The sequence below is a fragment of the Ammospiza caudacuta genome, chromosome 7, assembly GCF_027887145.1.
Source record: "Ammospiza caudacuta isolate bAmmCau1 chromosome 7, bAmmCau1.pri, whole genome shotgun sequence".
NCBI classification, from domain to species: Eukaryota; Metazoa; Chordata; class Aves; order Passeriformes; family Passerellidae; genus Ammospiza; species Ammospiza caudacuta.
In genome coordinates, this window is record NC_080599.1 from 27,698,690 (window position 1) to 27,715,459 (window position 16,770).

Sequence of the window (16,770 nt, forward strand, 5' to 3'; positions counted from 1 at the left end):
TAGAAGTATTATGCCAGAGTAGAAAAAATCAGTGTGCTTCAGATTTTTCTGGTTGTGTATGAGTTTAGAGGTTTATGTATTAGTTCTGATAATTCCTCTGCCAGTAGTCAAAACTCCATCTACATTTCAGGTCATTGCACATCATGCAGCTGATGCTAATGTGATTTGTCATTGTAAAAATATAACTGCCTGTACCTCTTGTTGTCCTGAAAACTGTCATATGATTTTTTAAAAATATTGTTGAATGTTACTGTTTGGCTTGAAGAAACTAACACAAGCTTCACTGCAGTTGGGTGTACTGTACTACAGTGTGTTTATTCCTTTTTTCATTGCTTTAGCTTCCCTACTTCCCCATGTGTGCTGCTGGAGTTCATTTTGATACTTGTGATATCATGACTTCAAGTCTCAAATGAATTCTTCAGTCGGATTGCATATGTAGAGTACAATTAGATGTGTGAAAGCATTTCATAAAACTGCATTGATCTGACAATCTTAGCTGTTCACGTGGGAAAATTATAATGTTGATCTACAAAGAGTGCAGACATATTTCTCCAGTGTTATTGCTGCTAATTAGCTCAATATGCAGAGGTTACAGTGCACTTATGCTTGCCATTAAATTACAACTCACTGTTATACAAAACTGAGAATGTTAAAGAAAATTGCTTTATAAAAGTAATTTATGAAATCTGATAAAATGTTCCTTTTTTTTTTTTTTTTCCTTTGCTTTTTGCTTTTATCCTTTTTTCCTACTGCTTCCTCTGAAGTCTCCTACCAAATGGTTTTGGAAACTGGTTCCTGTAAGTTTGCCCAACTGCTTCACTTTGATCAATTGCTTATTTTGGGAATGGCTTTGTCCATGTCATGCTGGTCTAATCATTCATTTCATTTATCTGTGTGAGATAATTTTATGAGATTGCCCTGCAAAGGAGTGCATACCTGCAGAAGCCTGTTTTGCAAGGTAATCTGTGCAAAAGAAATGTGAGATATGATGATGGATAAGGAATTACTTTTCAAGCAGTCAATGGGTTTGTACAAGGCAGTGCTACCTGTTATTAACTCATGTCCAATGAACATTTATAAATTACTTTTTCATAAACTTTCAGTAAACACATGCTATTTGATATCAGTTGTCTTCTCAAAAGAGACTTGCAGAAGTAGCTTTTAATTGTTGATGCTACATGCAAGCTGAAATCTTATTTATTCTAAGCATATGCAATCATTACACCATTCATCTAGAATTCCCCATTTTTTCAGCTGATTTAAGACTGCTGTTAATTTCTCCCCACACAAAATGACCCAAAGCAGCCTACTTTTAGTGAAACTATAATTTCACTAAAAATAATAAAAAATACTTTTGCATATCTGCAGCAATATAAAGTTCGTTTTCTCTGTGCTGTGTCACCTTGGGGTTATCATTACTTTCCTCTATCATGTAGCAATTCACACTTGATGTGCATTCAGGTTGTTTATTTGGCTAGGTTTGGCTGGGAACAGCTCTTAAGGTATATGCAGAATTGCATACTTCTGATCTGAGTTCCAAAGAACTAATTCCCATCTATCATTGCTCTAAAGATTACCAAATAATTGATCTAGCTGTCCCTCAGATGTTTGTTGCCATAACTAATGAAACACTGTTCTTACATTGCAAAGAAATTGAAAATAACAAGGCAGTTGCATGTAGGCAGCAAGAAAAATTACTCTGTGTCTGGAAAAGTAATTTAAAGGTCCTGTCTCCAGCAGGCTGAGCAGTGTTCAGACTCCTGACAGTCTCTGTAAAGGTATCTATTACAGTTGTGACACACACAGATACTCTGCTCTTCACAGTACAGCCCATTAATTTTGTTTTGGAGTTAAGGGAGTGTAATTGGAGGGAATAATGCAGAAAAAAATATCAGATGGACCATGATATCACAAATTTTTTTCTTATTTTGTCAAAGTAAGGCTACTTGAAAACAGTTTCAGAATGTCTGTGTTCTGTTTTTGTCTGTGGTGTTGGTTTTACTAGTATCTTCCTTTGCATAAAAATGATATTCAACTCTAAAATACTCGATCTGTTGAGAAGCTAACTCCAGTTTGCCTGCCAGTTATCTGTAAACAACTTGAATTAGTGGTATTTATGTTACTTTGTGTTGTTAGCTCACTAGAGATGCAGTTAAACCCCAAGTGCTACTGATAACACTCAGGCTGCTCTATCACTTGAGCCACTCTTCTGTCTCTCCCCTTTGGAACAGAGCACATTTCACAGTAACAGATATTCCTGAGCATAGAGGCAGCTAAAAACTCTGATAAGTACATTTATAACATGTTATCTACTGTATGGTAAATGTGTAAGAGCATTCATTCTTAATGATTAGCTCTGAATACACGCAAGCACTTATGAGAGAGTAGCTGGTGTGCTGTTCTTTAACTGACCTTGTTTCTAGGCAAGTGTCTTGACTACACCTAGACTAGGTTAAGTGAAATAAGCTCAAAGATGCTAAATCAGAATGATTTAGGATCTCAGAAACAAGATGCCTGTATTAGCATTTATGTTTCAATTGACTCTAGAGCTTTATAATGTAGAAGTTCATCTTTTGTATTATTGCATATATATATGTATTTAGTAGCAAACACTGCAGCTGATGAGAAGAGTTTCTTCAAATGGAAGTTTATTTAAAATGCAGTGCAATTACCAACTATTTCGTTTTTTCAGTATGATTTCTTTTATCTTTTCAACCAAAATGAAACATGATGCCTGCTATACAGTAATGAACCTAGCAGATCAGGTTTTATGAGTTTATCTTTCCTGAAGTAATGTGCCTGGCATTCTCTACAATGGCTTAAATCCTCTATGTCCACTTCAAAGATATGACACAGTTTCTAGCATGGGTGGCACTGTTCATGAGGCCAGTGAAGGCATCATCAAAGTGCAGTGTACTTTTTCACAGGATTTACTGTGCAGCACCACTAGATTGTCAGTTTCAAATATTTTTGAATACTCCATTAAAAGATACTATTCAAAAGAATTTATGAATTAAACAGAGCTTGTAGAATCATGATGTTCAGTCCATCTATACCTGTATCTGTTACTATTATTGATGCTTAATCATAATTAAATTGTGGTATTTCATAGACTTAATTTCAGTCATGTTGAGGAGGACATACATGGACATTGTAACATGGAATTTGAAACTTAGAGCTTTTTCATCATAGTGGGTCACTGGATTGCCATAGAGTGAGAGAGATTAAACTTTCACTGCAATTATAATTGACCTATTTCATTATATATACTAGGGAGTATTAAGAACATGAAGAAAAGAATATGAATAATGCATAACAGGAACATGGTTTTTGTTTGGTGTTAATGTTTCCTCTAGCACACAGAAATGGGATTTTCATTTTTATAAAGCATATTTGGCACACAAATACGACTACACTAAAAGCATGAAGTAACAACTAAGTCTCAGGGGTTTTTTTTAAATATTAATTGGTTGAGGTATAAGTTCTCTGGGCCAAGCACAAGCCCTTTATTTTTCTAGAACTGATGTGGCTGCTGTTGCCAGACTAGGCTTTTAGTTCTTAGGCCAGTTAGAGGACACTGACATTCACTAAAATAATGCCATGTGATCCTTGACAGAAATCCAGTGACAGTAAGTACAGCCCTCAGGGTTAGTCTGGTTCCACAGACCTTTTTGCATGCACAAACAATTCCTGCCCCTCCATAAAACCTCCATCCCTGCTCATGCCCTCATTCACTGCAGAAACACAGGAGAAGGGAGTTGCTGTAGCTGGGGCAATGGTTTGGGTCCAGTCCCATCAGTAATTGCTCCAGCACAGCCAAAAGGAGGAGAGTGGGAGGTAAGAACAGTCAGTTTTAGCCTTGCCATGAAGAGTGATTTCCACAGACTTCTGAGAGTCCCTGCAGGGAGATTGCAGTTCAGTGGGTATAGATGCATTTAAATAGCATAAGATTAGCTCTGAAACACTCTGCTGCTTGTAGGTAGTTCTGTGGTGTGAGTACAGCAGTAACCCTTCACTACTGTTTTAAAAAGGTCTTGGTAAATAATACTAACAAATTAAAATCTATGCCACTTTCTTCCACCTCTGTTTGTTTTCCCAGGAAGAAGTGAAAAAAAATAGGAATGATGTTAAGTCCATTTTTTTCAGTAAGGCCTCCTCTCTTACAACAAAAAACACCCACAACCCATTGAAAATATATTCACTGCAGATAAATGCCATATTAACATTCTAACCCAAGGATCTCTTTATATGCTGACTGGATTTTTGAAATATTTCTATTTATTTCTGGATCACGGCATGGTCATAACTGTTGACCATTAATATTTCTCTATGTTTATGACTGCTTACACATGCTAGTAATAAAAATTGAGTTGATCAAAGGCAGATTTCCTTGTTTCTGAATTTGTCATTAAGTCAGTTGTATGAATAAGATTTTGGGCGAAATACTTAGGTGTGTTAACTTCAGAGCCATGTGACTTGCCACGAAACTGAAGTTGCAGTAGCTGAGGACTTGTCTCACTGTGTTTGCACACAGATCATTTTTGATTGTATAATAATGACTGTTAAATTTTAATTAAGGGATAGAATGTTATTTAGTTTAGTGTGCTATAGAGAGATCATCAAAACTTGGTAGTTTTGAAGGCTAAGCTCAGTATTAGCATTGTTCCTTTCCTCTTGGATATTATTAAGATAATTATTAGATATTAGAATATTAGATACTATATTATCCTGTTCAAAATTGTAGCATGGCATGAATAGTTGTAGGAAATAGAATACTGAGAATATTCAGCTATTTCTTGAATACTGCTTTTTCACTAACAGTGTAAAACCTACACTATGACTCTGTTTCTTCATATGTGTCAGAGCCTTTGTTTCTCTGAGTGTGTCCATTTCACATTGCAGGCTCGTTACCGGAAGGAGCAGACGTTGCTGAAGCAGCTGCCCTGCATTCCCTTGGTGGAGAATCTGCTGAAGGATGGTACAGATGGCTGTGCTCTGGCAGCCCTCATCCACTTCTACTGCCCAGATATCATTAAACTGGAGGGTATGTCTGGCCTGTTTCTCAACTTGTATACATGGCCATAAAAGTTTAAATGTTTGTGTTGGGAGCTGTGTGAAGCAAGGTGCTTAAATGCAGTATACAGCAGGCATCATTTGAATATGGTAGGTTTAATATAAATTTTCTTTTTCTAATATAAATGGCCATTTCTTTTTACATTTAAATAAAAGGAGCCCAGATGTCCTTCCTGGTGTGCTTGCTTTTATGCTGCTACACTAAAATAAACATACTTGAAACTACCTGCAAAACTCTTACTCTTGAAGCTGCATAAGTTCTTTTTTTCATCGGAGCAGTTACAGATATAAAACTTAGAGAAGTTTAGAGCTGGGCTCTGCACAGCTTCACTGCATGGCAAATAGTTGCTGTGTATTCTGAGCTTTTAGTTCACCTGGGACCTATCTGAATCATTTATAGAGTAACCAAAAATGTATAGTGTAGAATGTATTGCTGTCATGCTGTTCTATAATAGCAATTGTCTGTGATGATGAGCAGCTTCATCTCATTCTTTTGCTCAGAAGCCTGGTAAAGTTATACCTTCCTCTTGGCAACTAAGAGCTGTAGAATGTCTTGGCAGCTAACACCCATCATTTTCTGCCTGTGTTCTTTCTATGATACCTTTGATGTCGTGGGAACACTTAGACAGAAACATCCTGAGAAATTCAGGAATATGAAGAAGGGTTTAGAGCTTGCTAAGGACTGAAATCTGGAATTCATATTCACAACCACTTTATAGGGAGCTTTCAGCACAGGAGGCATTGAAGATAAAAGGCACAATGATGCATTCATTCACCTTTCTTCTGCAGCTTGAGAATTTTGATAAATAGAACTTACAATTTACATAAATATTGCAGCCAAATGCATACTATCATATGAGATTAGGGAAGAGTTAGAATTTGGGTGGGATTGACTGTGGTAACACCTGGTGCCTCTGTCCTGTTCCAGCAAGCTGAGATCCAAGATCCCACTCTGAAAGGCCTTGTGTGCCTTGCCTGACCAGCACCTTCCTCCAGCATCTACGTTTGAGCAGGGCAAGGCACATGTCAGCTTTGGAACTTCAGTTTTAATATTCTTTTAGGTGTCCTGACATCATCTTCCCTAAAGATACAAATGTGCATGTCATTGTCTCAGAAGTAAATTCAAAGGGATTCCAAAGCAACTGGAAACACTTTAATAAGATTTTGCTCATCTTCCCTGTATTTAGGTAATGCAGGTTTTGATGCATGTTGAATTTTACTGAGATTTGGTTCTGTACTGAAACTGAAGAAGGCAGGTAATAAAAATACATATGCAAAAATGCCTAAAAATGCATTAACAAAAAAGAAAATTGTATTCTAGGGTTCTCTGTAGTCTGAAATAGATAAATTCTTCTCATTAAGTCTTCATTTCACTTTCAAATCTAGGTTTCCTTGAAGGAATAGAGAACTAGAAAGGACTCCCACTGAGTCATGAAGTTGACTTATACAAAATTATATAATCCCTTTCTTGAATTTATCTTGTTCTATCTTAAAACTGCCAAACTGTTTAAAACATGTACTCTTCTTACCCACTGTTCCTTTTTTTTACATGATTTTAAATTTCATTCTTGGTTTTTACCAACCTATTCTTGGTTTTTACGTAAGCTGTCTTATGTGCCTTTGTTGTTCCTGCAGCAGTATCCTTAGGTTTGAATAGTTTCTAATCTGATGTTCACATTTCTGATTTGTTTTCTTCCTCTTGTTTTAGCCCAGGCTACTGAACCAAGCCTTTTCATCCTCCCTTGCTGAAGTGGATTTCCATTCTCATTGTTATCCTCAATAGTCTTCCTCTGCAGCTTGTCTAGTTTGGGTTTACTGTTCTTGACTGTAGAGGGTTGTAATCATATAGCAAAATCCAGACTGACATCCCATTCCTGCTTTGTTTAGTGCTCCTCTGTCACTGCTGGAAATGAATTTTCTGATAGTTTTTAGCATCATGTTTGTTTTTTTCATCACTGCATGATGCCAAAGGCACACACTGGCTAATGTGTGATATGTAATATGTGCTAACTCCCTGCTCCGTATCACCTTCAGTGAATCACATTAGAATTTTATTAGATTCAAATGTGTGACTTCACATTAATCTCATTTCAGTCAGTTTAGTCAAACATTTTTTCCTATTGATCATCATCTGTGGATTTGGAATTATGGACTATGTCTGATTTTCTTCAGTGTGGGAGTCCTTATCCTGCTGGGATCAAAGTAGATTTCTTTTATGAAGAAACCTTTTATCCTTAACAATTCAAAACTTATGTGGACTTCTGTCATACATTGTTGCTTTAGCAATAAAATCTGATGCATGCTCTGGAAGTATATTTAATTATTTTCTTCAGTCCTTTTTTTTAAGAGGACTGTGTTTTTTTCATGGGACTTATTATTCCAAGCAGCAATTATAAAAAGAACAACAGAGAGTATCTGGGCTTAAATACTAGTCAGAGAATACTACACAAGTGTGCTCACAACCACCATTTCTTTGCCTTTAAATAGCACTTTTAGAGAGTGATAATTTATATAACAGTCTTCAGCTCCTTGGAAAATCTCATCTCAAACATCTCAATCCACAGACATGAATACCTAAGACCAGGCTGGTTGTTTGTGAAGATTCAGGCTTATTGATGCTAAAATGTGTTCTTGTTTAAAGACAAAGAACTAATATGTACAGAGAAATAGGCAAAAACGTGCCTATTTCTTACTGCCTTTGTTTTATAGAAAACCTAATTATAAAAAAAAAATTAAATTAGTGATTAGATATATTTTTTTCATTACATGGAAATAGTTGGGTTGAGAGAATAACTTAGATTTTCACAAAAGGCAAAACAGAAACAAATTAACTTTGCAACAGTGAAAAACAAAATTAATTTTTACAAAAGATCTAAATATTTAGAAATTCAAAGATAAAATGTAAATTAATAATTTATTTCATTTCTGAATTAGAAAAATAAAAGTTTCTAGTGGGGAGGAGTGGGGCAGAAATGATATCTGAAATTATTCAGTAAATGCTCCTGAATCAGTAAAAGCCAAAATGCTATTTTTGGGAATTTGGAGTTGTATCTAATCTTTGCTTATTTTCTTCCTTTTTAGATATTTGTTTGAAAGATACAATGTCTTTGGCTGACAGCCTGTATAATCTACAGCTGATCCAAGAATTTTGTCAGGAATACCTCAACCAGTGTTGCCATTTCAGTCTTGAGGATATGCTCTATGCAGCTTCTTCAATAAAGGTAAAAATAAAACAATTAAACAAAAATGCAAGCAACTATTTTGTTAATGATATGTTTAGTCTTTTACAGTCTGCTGCTGTATGGCTTCTCTTGTGGCATAGCATGCAAGACACAAATTTCAGCAGAATGAAAAACCACCTTCTTTTGGCCATTATGTTTTCCTAGTAATTTCCAAGTATTTTTTAAAAGCCTTTGTGAAAGGCTTTGTAAAAACTTTGATTTTGTGCAAAACTATTTCCCACTTTAGCTTCTTTCTTATTAATTAATAGTTGAAGTCTGTAATCTGCAATATTTCTGTTGAAATGTAATAGTGATCTGCATTAGTTTAAATGTATCAAGGCCTTAACAAAGGGTGGAAATATTGAGGACTTGTTTATGGAATTACTACTCACTGTTCTTACTTATTTCTGTATACATAATTTCTTGGGATTTAATCTTAAAGCTCTTTTACTTTTGTAAAAGTATAAATTTCTGAGTTAAATTTTTTGAACAACCAATGACTTGATGCCCCAAATACAAGCAGCAGCACAATTCCAACAAATACAGTTGTTTGAATAAGCAATTAAGTGTATTCCATCAATCTAAGATTTTGCTGTTTTAGAAAGAGGAAAATAAAACATTATTCTGTAATTCTTTAAGCCTATGCAGAAAGAAAAGGAGCAACTGAACGATTTCTTGCCTAATTTTAATTTTAATTTTTCATTATTATGTTTCACCAAGACTTTCTTCTATATAAAACACACTTCATTTGCTTAAGATTCTTATTGGCTTGCCTTTAGGGAATGAAATACTATTTTTCTGAAGTCAGCATATCCATTGCAGATGGGATGTAATTGGTTTCTAAATATCTGGGTCATTTCACTGCTTTTATGATTTTCTAGCAATCTCACAAGCAGAGTCACAGAGGCCAGAGCTTGAATACAGCTTTGTTGTCTCCTGTAGGGTTGAACCCAACCCTTTCCAAATAAGTAATGAGCTGCCAGGGTGAGTAAGGGCAGCAGGACCTAAGTCTAGACTCCTTGGCTGTTGATGGTTTATTTTGTGTATGCAGAGCTGTGCAGTGAGTGCTTTCAGGCAGCTTTTTGGTGCTGTTAAATTTCACATGCAGTGCTCTACCTCTGCTGCATTGCAGTCTGCCTTGGCTGCACTCCTGTCCTATAGCCACACTCAGGGGGCTCCAGCAGGACTCCTGCACTGCACTTTGATGGTTTCTCTCTGCTTACAGATATATGAAATATATGTATCTGTAAGCAGGGAGAATTAGTTATTCTTGTTTTGATTCCTGACAATTAGTCATACCGTTTTTATAGTAATGGCTTGAATTATTTCTCAAACCAGTATGCACTAGGAAGCTTCAATTACAAAAAACCTAACTATAGTAAATATTTTGTCAATATCCCAATGCATCAGACTTTACACTTAGTGATTTTGCTATTTCTGAACACTGATTTTAGACAGGATTTAGAGTTCTTTCAAAGAGTTAGAGTATTTCTAGATCTGAGAGAGCCCTTTTGTGATCATGTTTTTACAAGTTGTTGTGGCATGGATGCTTATTTAGATGTAAATGCTACAAAGCAAGCCTGCCAAGTTTTTCTTCTAAAACTTGGCATGGAAACTTCAGCTAGTGCTGTAAACTCTGTTTTTCCAGTGTTAAGAGCTAATTTGCTTGGAAAATAAATTCATTGTTAAAAGAGTTCCTCCTTAGTTTTCCAGTGCATCTGAGTAGAGTAAGTTTTAATAAATGCTTTTATTCTCCAATGAATTTTATTGTCACTTAAAAAAAACTTGTATTGTGAATGGATATTTTAAATATTGCACATTGAGTTACACTGGTTTGTGGAAGCTACTCATCTCAGCCTACAAAATGGACATAGTATGAAGTCTTACTATTTGTAAAGGTTTGTGTTTGTTAATCAGCAGAAATTCCTGTCTGTTTTCAGAGGAGCTCATACTGCACAGTAGGTGCCACTGTGCTTTTGGCTTACAAACCTCTTACCTACATAGTAGTGACAGAAAAAGTAAAAAATACCAACTGCTGATATCTTACTGGAAAAAGCCTCAAGAAAGAAATATGTGCAGAGTTTTTGGAATTACAGTGCTGTGCCTTGTGTGGTCCTAGAAATTCTAGTAGGTATCCTGGCTTGCTGCTGGTTCTTGAGAAGGAAGAGAGCAGAACCTCTCCTTAAGAGATCCAGCACAAACCACATACCTTACATTCTTCCCAGGGCACCCTGCACTGTCCTGGTACATTAAATCAAGAGAAGTTAGAGATAGAATATGATGCAGAAATTTAGTGCAGCACTTGACCAAGGTGATTTCAGTTTTCCCATCAAAATGCACAGAAACACTGACTTCACTTAAGCATCCTAAGTCTTTGATAGAGACTCTGAGATTTCCCAGCAGATGAAACTGTTGGCTTAATTCTGGTTTAGCACAGAGCAGAAATAAGCTCTGTCTGGATTTCTGGACAGCTTTAATATGTCATAATCAAAGGAAGCAGAAAGTTTTGTTGCTCTTTATTGCCCATTTCTTCTCCTCTAAGAAAAATACATTTGTAAAGTTCTTCATAAGATGTTTACTAATGCAGGGCTACTGATATTAAAGAAAAAATATTTCAATACATTCCATGGATGCTTGAGGCACCAACAGGGGACCATACTGGTTCCTGGTTGTTATCCTTTGAGACAGACAAACACAAGTCAAGAGCGATTACATAAAAATAATCACAAAGTTTTCTGAATCCTCCCTGCATATTTAACAAGCAGAAATAATAGAAATCTTGAGTCTGTCTTCTCTGGCTGCTCTGTGCTGAGATCTGGAGAGTCTGCTCACCCAAGCTCATGCAGAAGGCATATTTGTTGGAATGAAAGCTTTCAGAATGTGAAATGACGCAAATGTGAGAGATGATTGCTGTGTCTTGGCTGAAAGGGCGTTCCTCTGACCTAGATGTGGGCCACACTCCAAACTCTGCAGATTCACAACTAAGCACATAGAATAGGTACCTTATTTCTGCACCTGATTACTAACCAGAGTGGCAGGAAAAAACATTTGCACTGTCAAATCTTTTTTGATTCAGATACAGAACTTCTTTTTTTTTTTTTCCTGCTGCTGAACTGAACAGGAGTATATGATATCTGAAGTGTTGATGATCTTGAAGGTCTCTTCCAACCTAGTCATTCTGTGATTTATATTAAAAGATATTTATTGCACTTGAGCAGTTTTGAATACTTATACTTTCTGATGTAATATTGATGGTGTTTATTTGTAAATAACATAAGCAGAATAGTGTTCAAGTATATTGCATAGATAAATCCTGGAAATTCAGGGCTGCACAATGTCCACACATGTTGCTCAGCTTCCCCTCCCACTGCCAGCCAGGCTGCTCACCTAAGCCTGAACTGGCAACTGGAACCCCTTAAGGACCTGGGAGAGCAGCTGGCTCTGCTTGGTGAGGCACTTATTATGTATGGTGGGAGTCAGTTCAGCCATTTCATTCCCATCTGGCTGGGTTAAAACGATTGAGGATCAGGAATTAAAAGTAAGATTCAACCAGGGAACAGTTTTTTGAGGCAGTTTCTCCCTGAGAGGGACCAAATGTTCCTGACTCATTATTTAAAGAGAAGCAGTGTGGTTTGCTTTCACTGATGTTAATCGGCCTCTCTTCCCTCTCAGTTCTGGTCTGAAACAAGGCAGAGTGGATTTGAAAACTGACTTGTTGTGGCATTTATTAGCCTGTGGCAGGACAGAGGACAAACTGGTAGTGCTTAGATCATACACAGCTGTAGTCTGGCCTTCTCAAGACAGTTTGTGACACTCCAGTTTCTGCAGTCTTGAAGCATTTACCTTGGCACTTGTATGACAGAAAAGCTGTGGATTTGCACTGGACAGGACCTTTCCTGACCCACTGAACAGAGATTTGAATGTGCATCATGGCAAAAATTTCACAGTGTATTTTATGTTCATTTTGAAAAAAATTCTAAAAGCATTCTAAAAGAATTCTAAAAGCTTCTGCGGCTGCTCTCACATCCAATTTTAGTGGATGCAAGCCTGGTGACAAATTATATGTATCATTTGTATGTATGACATTGTGGTTATTCTCTAAATATGCAGATCTAAAACCTGTAGGTGTTAGGAGGGTATAATTTATTTGAAGTATTCGAAATTAAATGAGATTAAATGAAATGAAATTAAATGAGAATGTTTAGCTAACAATGATCTCTGAAGCTGCAAGTCTGCCATCTGCTGTTCAGGGGGCTTGAGCCAGCCTGGACTGCTCAGAGCTTCCTTAGTTTTTAATAACTGTTAAAATATTGTTGTGTGTAAGTGCATCTGATAATCATATGGCAAGCTGTTAGAATTTCTGGCACCATAATTAAGGCAGAAATCTATGGAAATCATATGTACATTCTTTTGAGTTCTGAATAGCAACATTACTACAGACCCACTGCTAGTTTTTCCAAAAAAAATTGTTACTGATCATCAGTCTTTCCCTTCGATCGTTCTGACTAAAAATAACCTGTGAGAAAACGTGATTTCCATCCTGATGGCTCACCGTCAGACATCTAAATAGCCTCTGTTCTCAGTGGGCTGTGCAGCACTTTCATTTTTAGTTCAGTAAATACTGCTTTGGTGGCTTTAGAAAAACAAACTGTCTTGCAGCAGTTCAGCACTGCATAGAAGATATTCTCAGAAGGAATATTTGTCCTTCATAAAATAGTCACACTGTTGTGTGTCTATTTTTTGTTGAAATGCAGCATTTCAACATAAACATGAGAAATTGGAGTATCTAAATGCAATATTATTTTGGATGGAGACAAAGCTATGATTAGAATATTTTATGATTTAAGTTTTTACTTAAAAATCAAGTAAAAAATATGAAAGTTTAAGGAGAGGGAAGGGAAAGGGGAAGATATTCAGAGAGAATTCATAATATTTTGAAATTGTAGTATTAAAAATCATATTCATCTGAGAAGTACATCTGGTTTTTTCTTGGTCTAAGCTTCCTAATGAATTCAGTGTGTGGTACTGAAATGCTGTGCTTGACATGAACTTGAATGGAAAAGATTCTGCTATGCACTTTTCCTCATTCAGTTCTGTCAAGCTGAATAAACAGCGATGGGGTTTTTCCTATTCTATTTATAACTTGTGTGTAATAGCTGTGCTACGTCTGCCTGATCCCTTCACCACATAGTGCAGTGTAGGAGTAGCTTTTGGTCTGAATATCTCTTTGCTGAAGTATAGGCTTATCAATGTTAGAAATCTTCAGGAAAAAGAAATATGAAGCAAAAGTGTGAAACAGATACTCAAAATTATATTTTCAAATATACTGATGCAGAATTTAAATTATCTCATTTATTATCAAAGGTTTTTTAGTAAATATTTTGTTTATTTTAAAATTACTTTCTTACCCTTAATGCCTGTGGTTTGTTTTTGAATTAGAATGACATTTTTGTCTCAAATTTTTGAAAGAAACTCTTTGAAACAAAAAGTTGTTTAATTGTAGCTTCCCAGTTTAATGTATAAGCATTGTTTACATCTTCAGACTTTGTAAGACTGTGGCAAAGGTCTGTGCACCTGTTTGAGCCAGCTCAAACCCGGATATTTGCTGATCTCCTTCAGCTGATGTTTCTAGATATGAAGTGGTACTGAAGATGCAGAACCTTTGGCCTCTGAATTCTTTGGCCTCCGCAGTCAACAATCTTCTGGGCTTTTTGCACTCCTCATATGTTCTTGCAGCAGAAACAACTGCTCCTGCCTGGCTTTCCTCTATTGATTTTTGTTGTTGTTGTTGTTGATGCAGTTTGTCACCAGTTGTTTTTTTTTTCCTTTTTGTCTGTTTTTCCCCTCGTGTTTTATCTGGGGCTCCCACACTGTGTGTTTCATAGCTGTGTAATGGGAGCATACAGTAGGGACATAAATATCAGCAGTGCATAAACCTTTGGAGCTAAAACCTTGTTCTAACCTGCAGCCAAGAAACTCTGCTGATGTTTTTTGATTTGTATTAAAGGCTTGTAAATTTGGGTAGAACTTCACAAGTATGACAAATGCACATACTTAACACAAAAGCCAAAATCAGTTTCTAACTTCTAAAACAAGGGACTACCATGCTTTTTAATATTAAAAATCTCTGAAAAAAGTGTTATCTGCCCTTGCAGTGGGCTTTTCAGTGCTATTTTTTAATGGAAATGGCTGATCTTTGGCAGGCATTTTTTTCCACCCATCCTGCTCCTCTCTGCCCTCCCTGCAAGACATCAGGCTTGAGCATATGCTTGTTATGAAACATTTCAACCCAATTGGTTGCAATCTGGTCAAGTTATGTATTGGTGCTTCAGATCAGTTGTACTGGTCTCTATTTCTGAAAAATACAGTGGGGATTCTATAAAATAAATGGAGATTGTAAACTGGCTGAAACACAGAGTCATCTCCCAAATGCTGCTTAATCTGTTTACTTGCAGGCTTGTGTTCTAACATCAATTTCTCTCCATCTTTTTTTTTATTTCATATAGAGCAATTACATGGTGTTCATGGCAGAATTGTTCTGGTGGTTTGAAGTGGTGAAGCCATCATTTGTACAGCCCCGTGTTGTTGTGCATCCCCAAGGTAATTATGTTATGGATTGGCCTTAATATGCATGTTTTGATATGTATGTGTACAGATTGCCATTGTGTTCACAGATGCAGTGAACATTTTACTTAACAGGATTTGGCAGTGTACAACCCCCTTAAAGAAGGAAAAGAGTTCTCTTTCTTAATTGTAAATCTTCATCTCATCTCATAAATCATAATTAGATTTTCTTTCTGTTACCAAAAACTCATTTAAATTGTTGTGGTATAATCACTTGCAAATTTTCCTGACCTAAACAAGCCTTGAATCCATTTATGCCCATGCAAGAATTACAAACATAATAAGAAACCAAGAACAGAATTTAGCCTGAAGAGCTTGTGTTGCTGAGAAGATACCAACAGAAAGAATCATAAATCTGGGCAAAGTGAATAGAGAGCTAATTGTAAAATTTCATTTTGTACCAAGTGCAAAGGCACCATCTTCCATCAGCAATTCTCAAATTTAAAAATGCACCTTTCAGATAGATCTTGACATCTGTTAATGACTACTTTCAGGTAAATAACATTTCAGGTAACTGACATGTTCACACAGCACTGCTGTGGTTGGCTTTCCATGCACTAGGAAGAGATTTTCATTGGGTGGCTGTTATACCTTTTCTTCATTTTTATGCTTTACAGCACATACAAACCTGACATAAATCTTTAAATGCTAACTGGTTTAGGGTGGGACAAAAAGCCTTTTTTCTAGTCGGTCTAAGGGTTGGGGGAGAAATTGTATCAGAAACACTTCTTTAAGAATAACTTTTACTAAAACTGTTTCCTTTTAATTTTGTGGCTCTTTTTTAGTTTGTTTTTCTGTATTTTTACTTTCCTTGATTTTTCTAGTCTATTTTGTCAGTCTCCATTTCTGTAATTAGTGCCAGTACAGGAGCTTTGGAGGACATAAAGATGAAAAGGAAGTGACAGTTTTACTCTAAATCATGGAATCAATGAAAATTCTTTAAATCTTTGAAAATAATTTTTTCATATTATTTTGGACAGCTTTTCTACTATGTAATTGTACTGAATACTAAACTATAATAACTTAAACTTTTTCTTCCTGGCAGCTGAACCTGCAAAAGATGCAGCTTCTGCTCACAGCTTGAATGCTAACAGAAGAAATTATGTGGATGGTCCCTCTGGTTCTGACTTTGTAGCCAGGTAATGTCAGAGAATCACTAGCATTGTTTCACAATCTCCTTCTCTCTGTTCAAAATCAAACAAATTTTTTAATTTTTTTTTGCCTTTTTGTAAACTCAGTGATTGAGTTACCAAATACAATTTGGAATTTTGTGCAATAACCCATAGTTCAGCCCTCTCTACCTGCTGCATGGCAGGCTGCTTGTTCATGTTTGTACACTTGGACAGTGCTGTTCTCTTAGCAGTGTCCAAAACAAGCCTCAGCATTCAGCACAGAAGTGTCACATGGCCTTGTCCTCTTCAATTTCCAGTGCAGCTGCTGACCAGGTCTGCTCTGGAGAAGCTGCTTTTCTGGAATCCACAGCAAATTTTCCAAAAGTTATAACAAAACTAAACTGAGGTAACAGCAAGGAAAACCCTGAGTGATGGATTTAGTTTGATTTGGTTATGTTAGTATAGTACCATAAAATTCAAATAGGTAAAAATAAATACTTATGGTGTGATTAATTTCCCCACCCCAACTGCCTCCTGATGAGGAGGAGAATTGGAAAGAAAGTGTAAACCTCACAAGATAAGAACAATAAGAACAGTTTAATAATTTGAAACAAAATAAAATATGATGATGATAATAATTATAATTGTAATGAAAAGGCGGGGGGGGGGGAGTAACCCCCAGAAGAACAAGTGCAGCACAGTGCAATTGCTGCCTCCAGCAACTCCCAGCCCCTCCCAGG

At 36.3% G+C, this 16,770-nt stretch overlaps 1 protein-coding gene across 4 annotated transcripts in view; it reads left to right on the forward strand.

Annotated features, from left to right (window-relative positions):
* CAMSAP2 (calmodulin regulated spectrin associated protein family member 2) overlaps positions 1 to 16,770 on the forward strand; it is an 80,103-nt gene that overhangs the window by 46,111 nt on the left and 17,222 nt on the right. For 2 of the 4 annotated variants that reach the window (XM_058808179.1, XM_058808180.1), the window contains exons 5-9: positions 765 to 797; positions 4,903 to 5,044; positions 8,155 to 8,294; positions 14,801 to 14,894; positions 15,964 to 16,057. In XM_058808179.1, the coding sequence (XP_058664162.1) occupies positions 765 to 797; positions 4,903 to 5,044; positions 8,155 to 8,294; positions 14,801 to 14,894; positions 15,964 to 16,057 (503 nt within the window). The remainder of the gene's footprint in view (positions 1 to 764; positions 798 to 4,902; positions 5,045 to 8,154; positions 8,295 to 14,800; positions 14,895 to 15,963; positions 16,058 to 16,770) is intronic. The other 2 variants (XM_058808181.1, XM_058808182.1) reach the window with 1 other exon arrangement.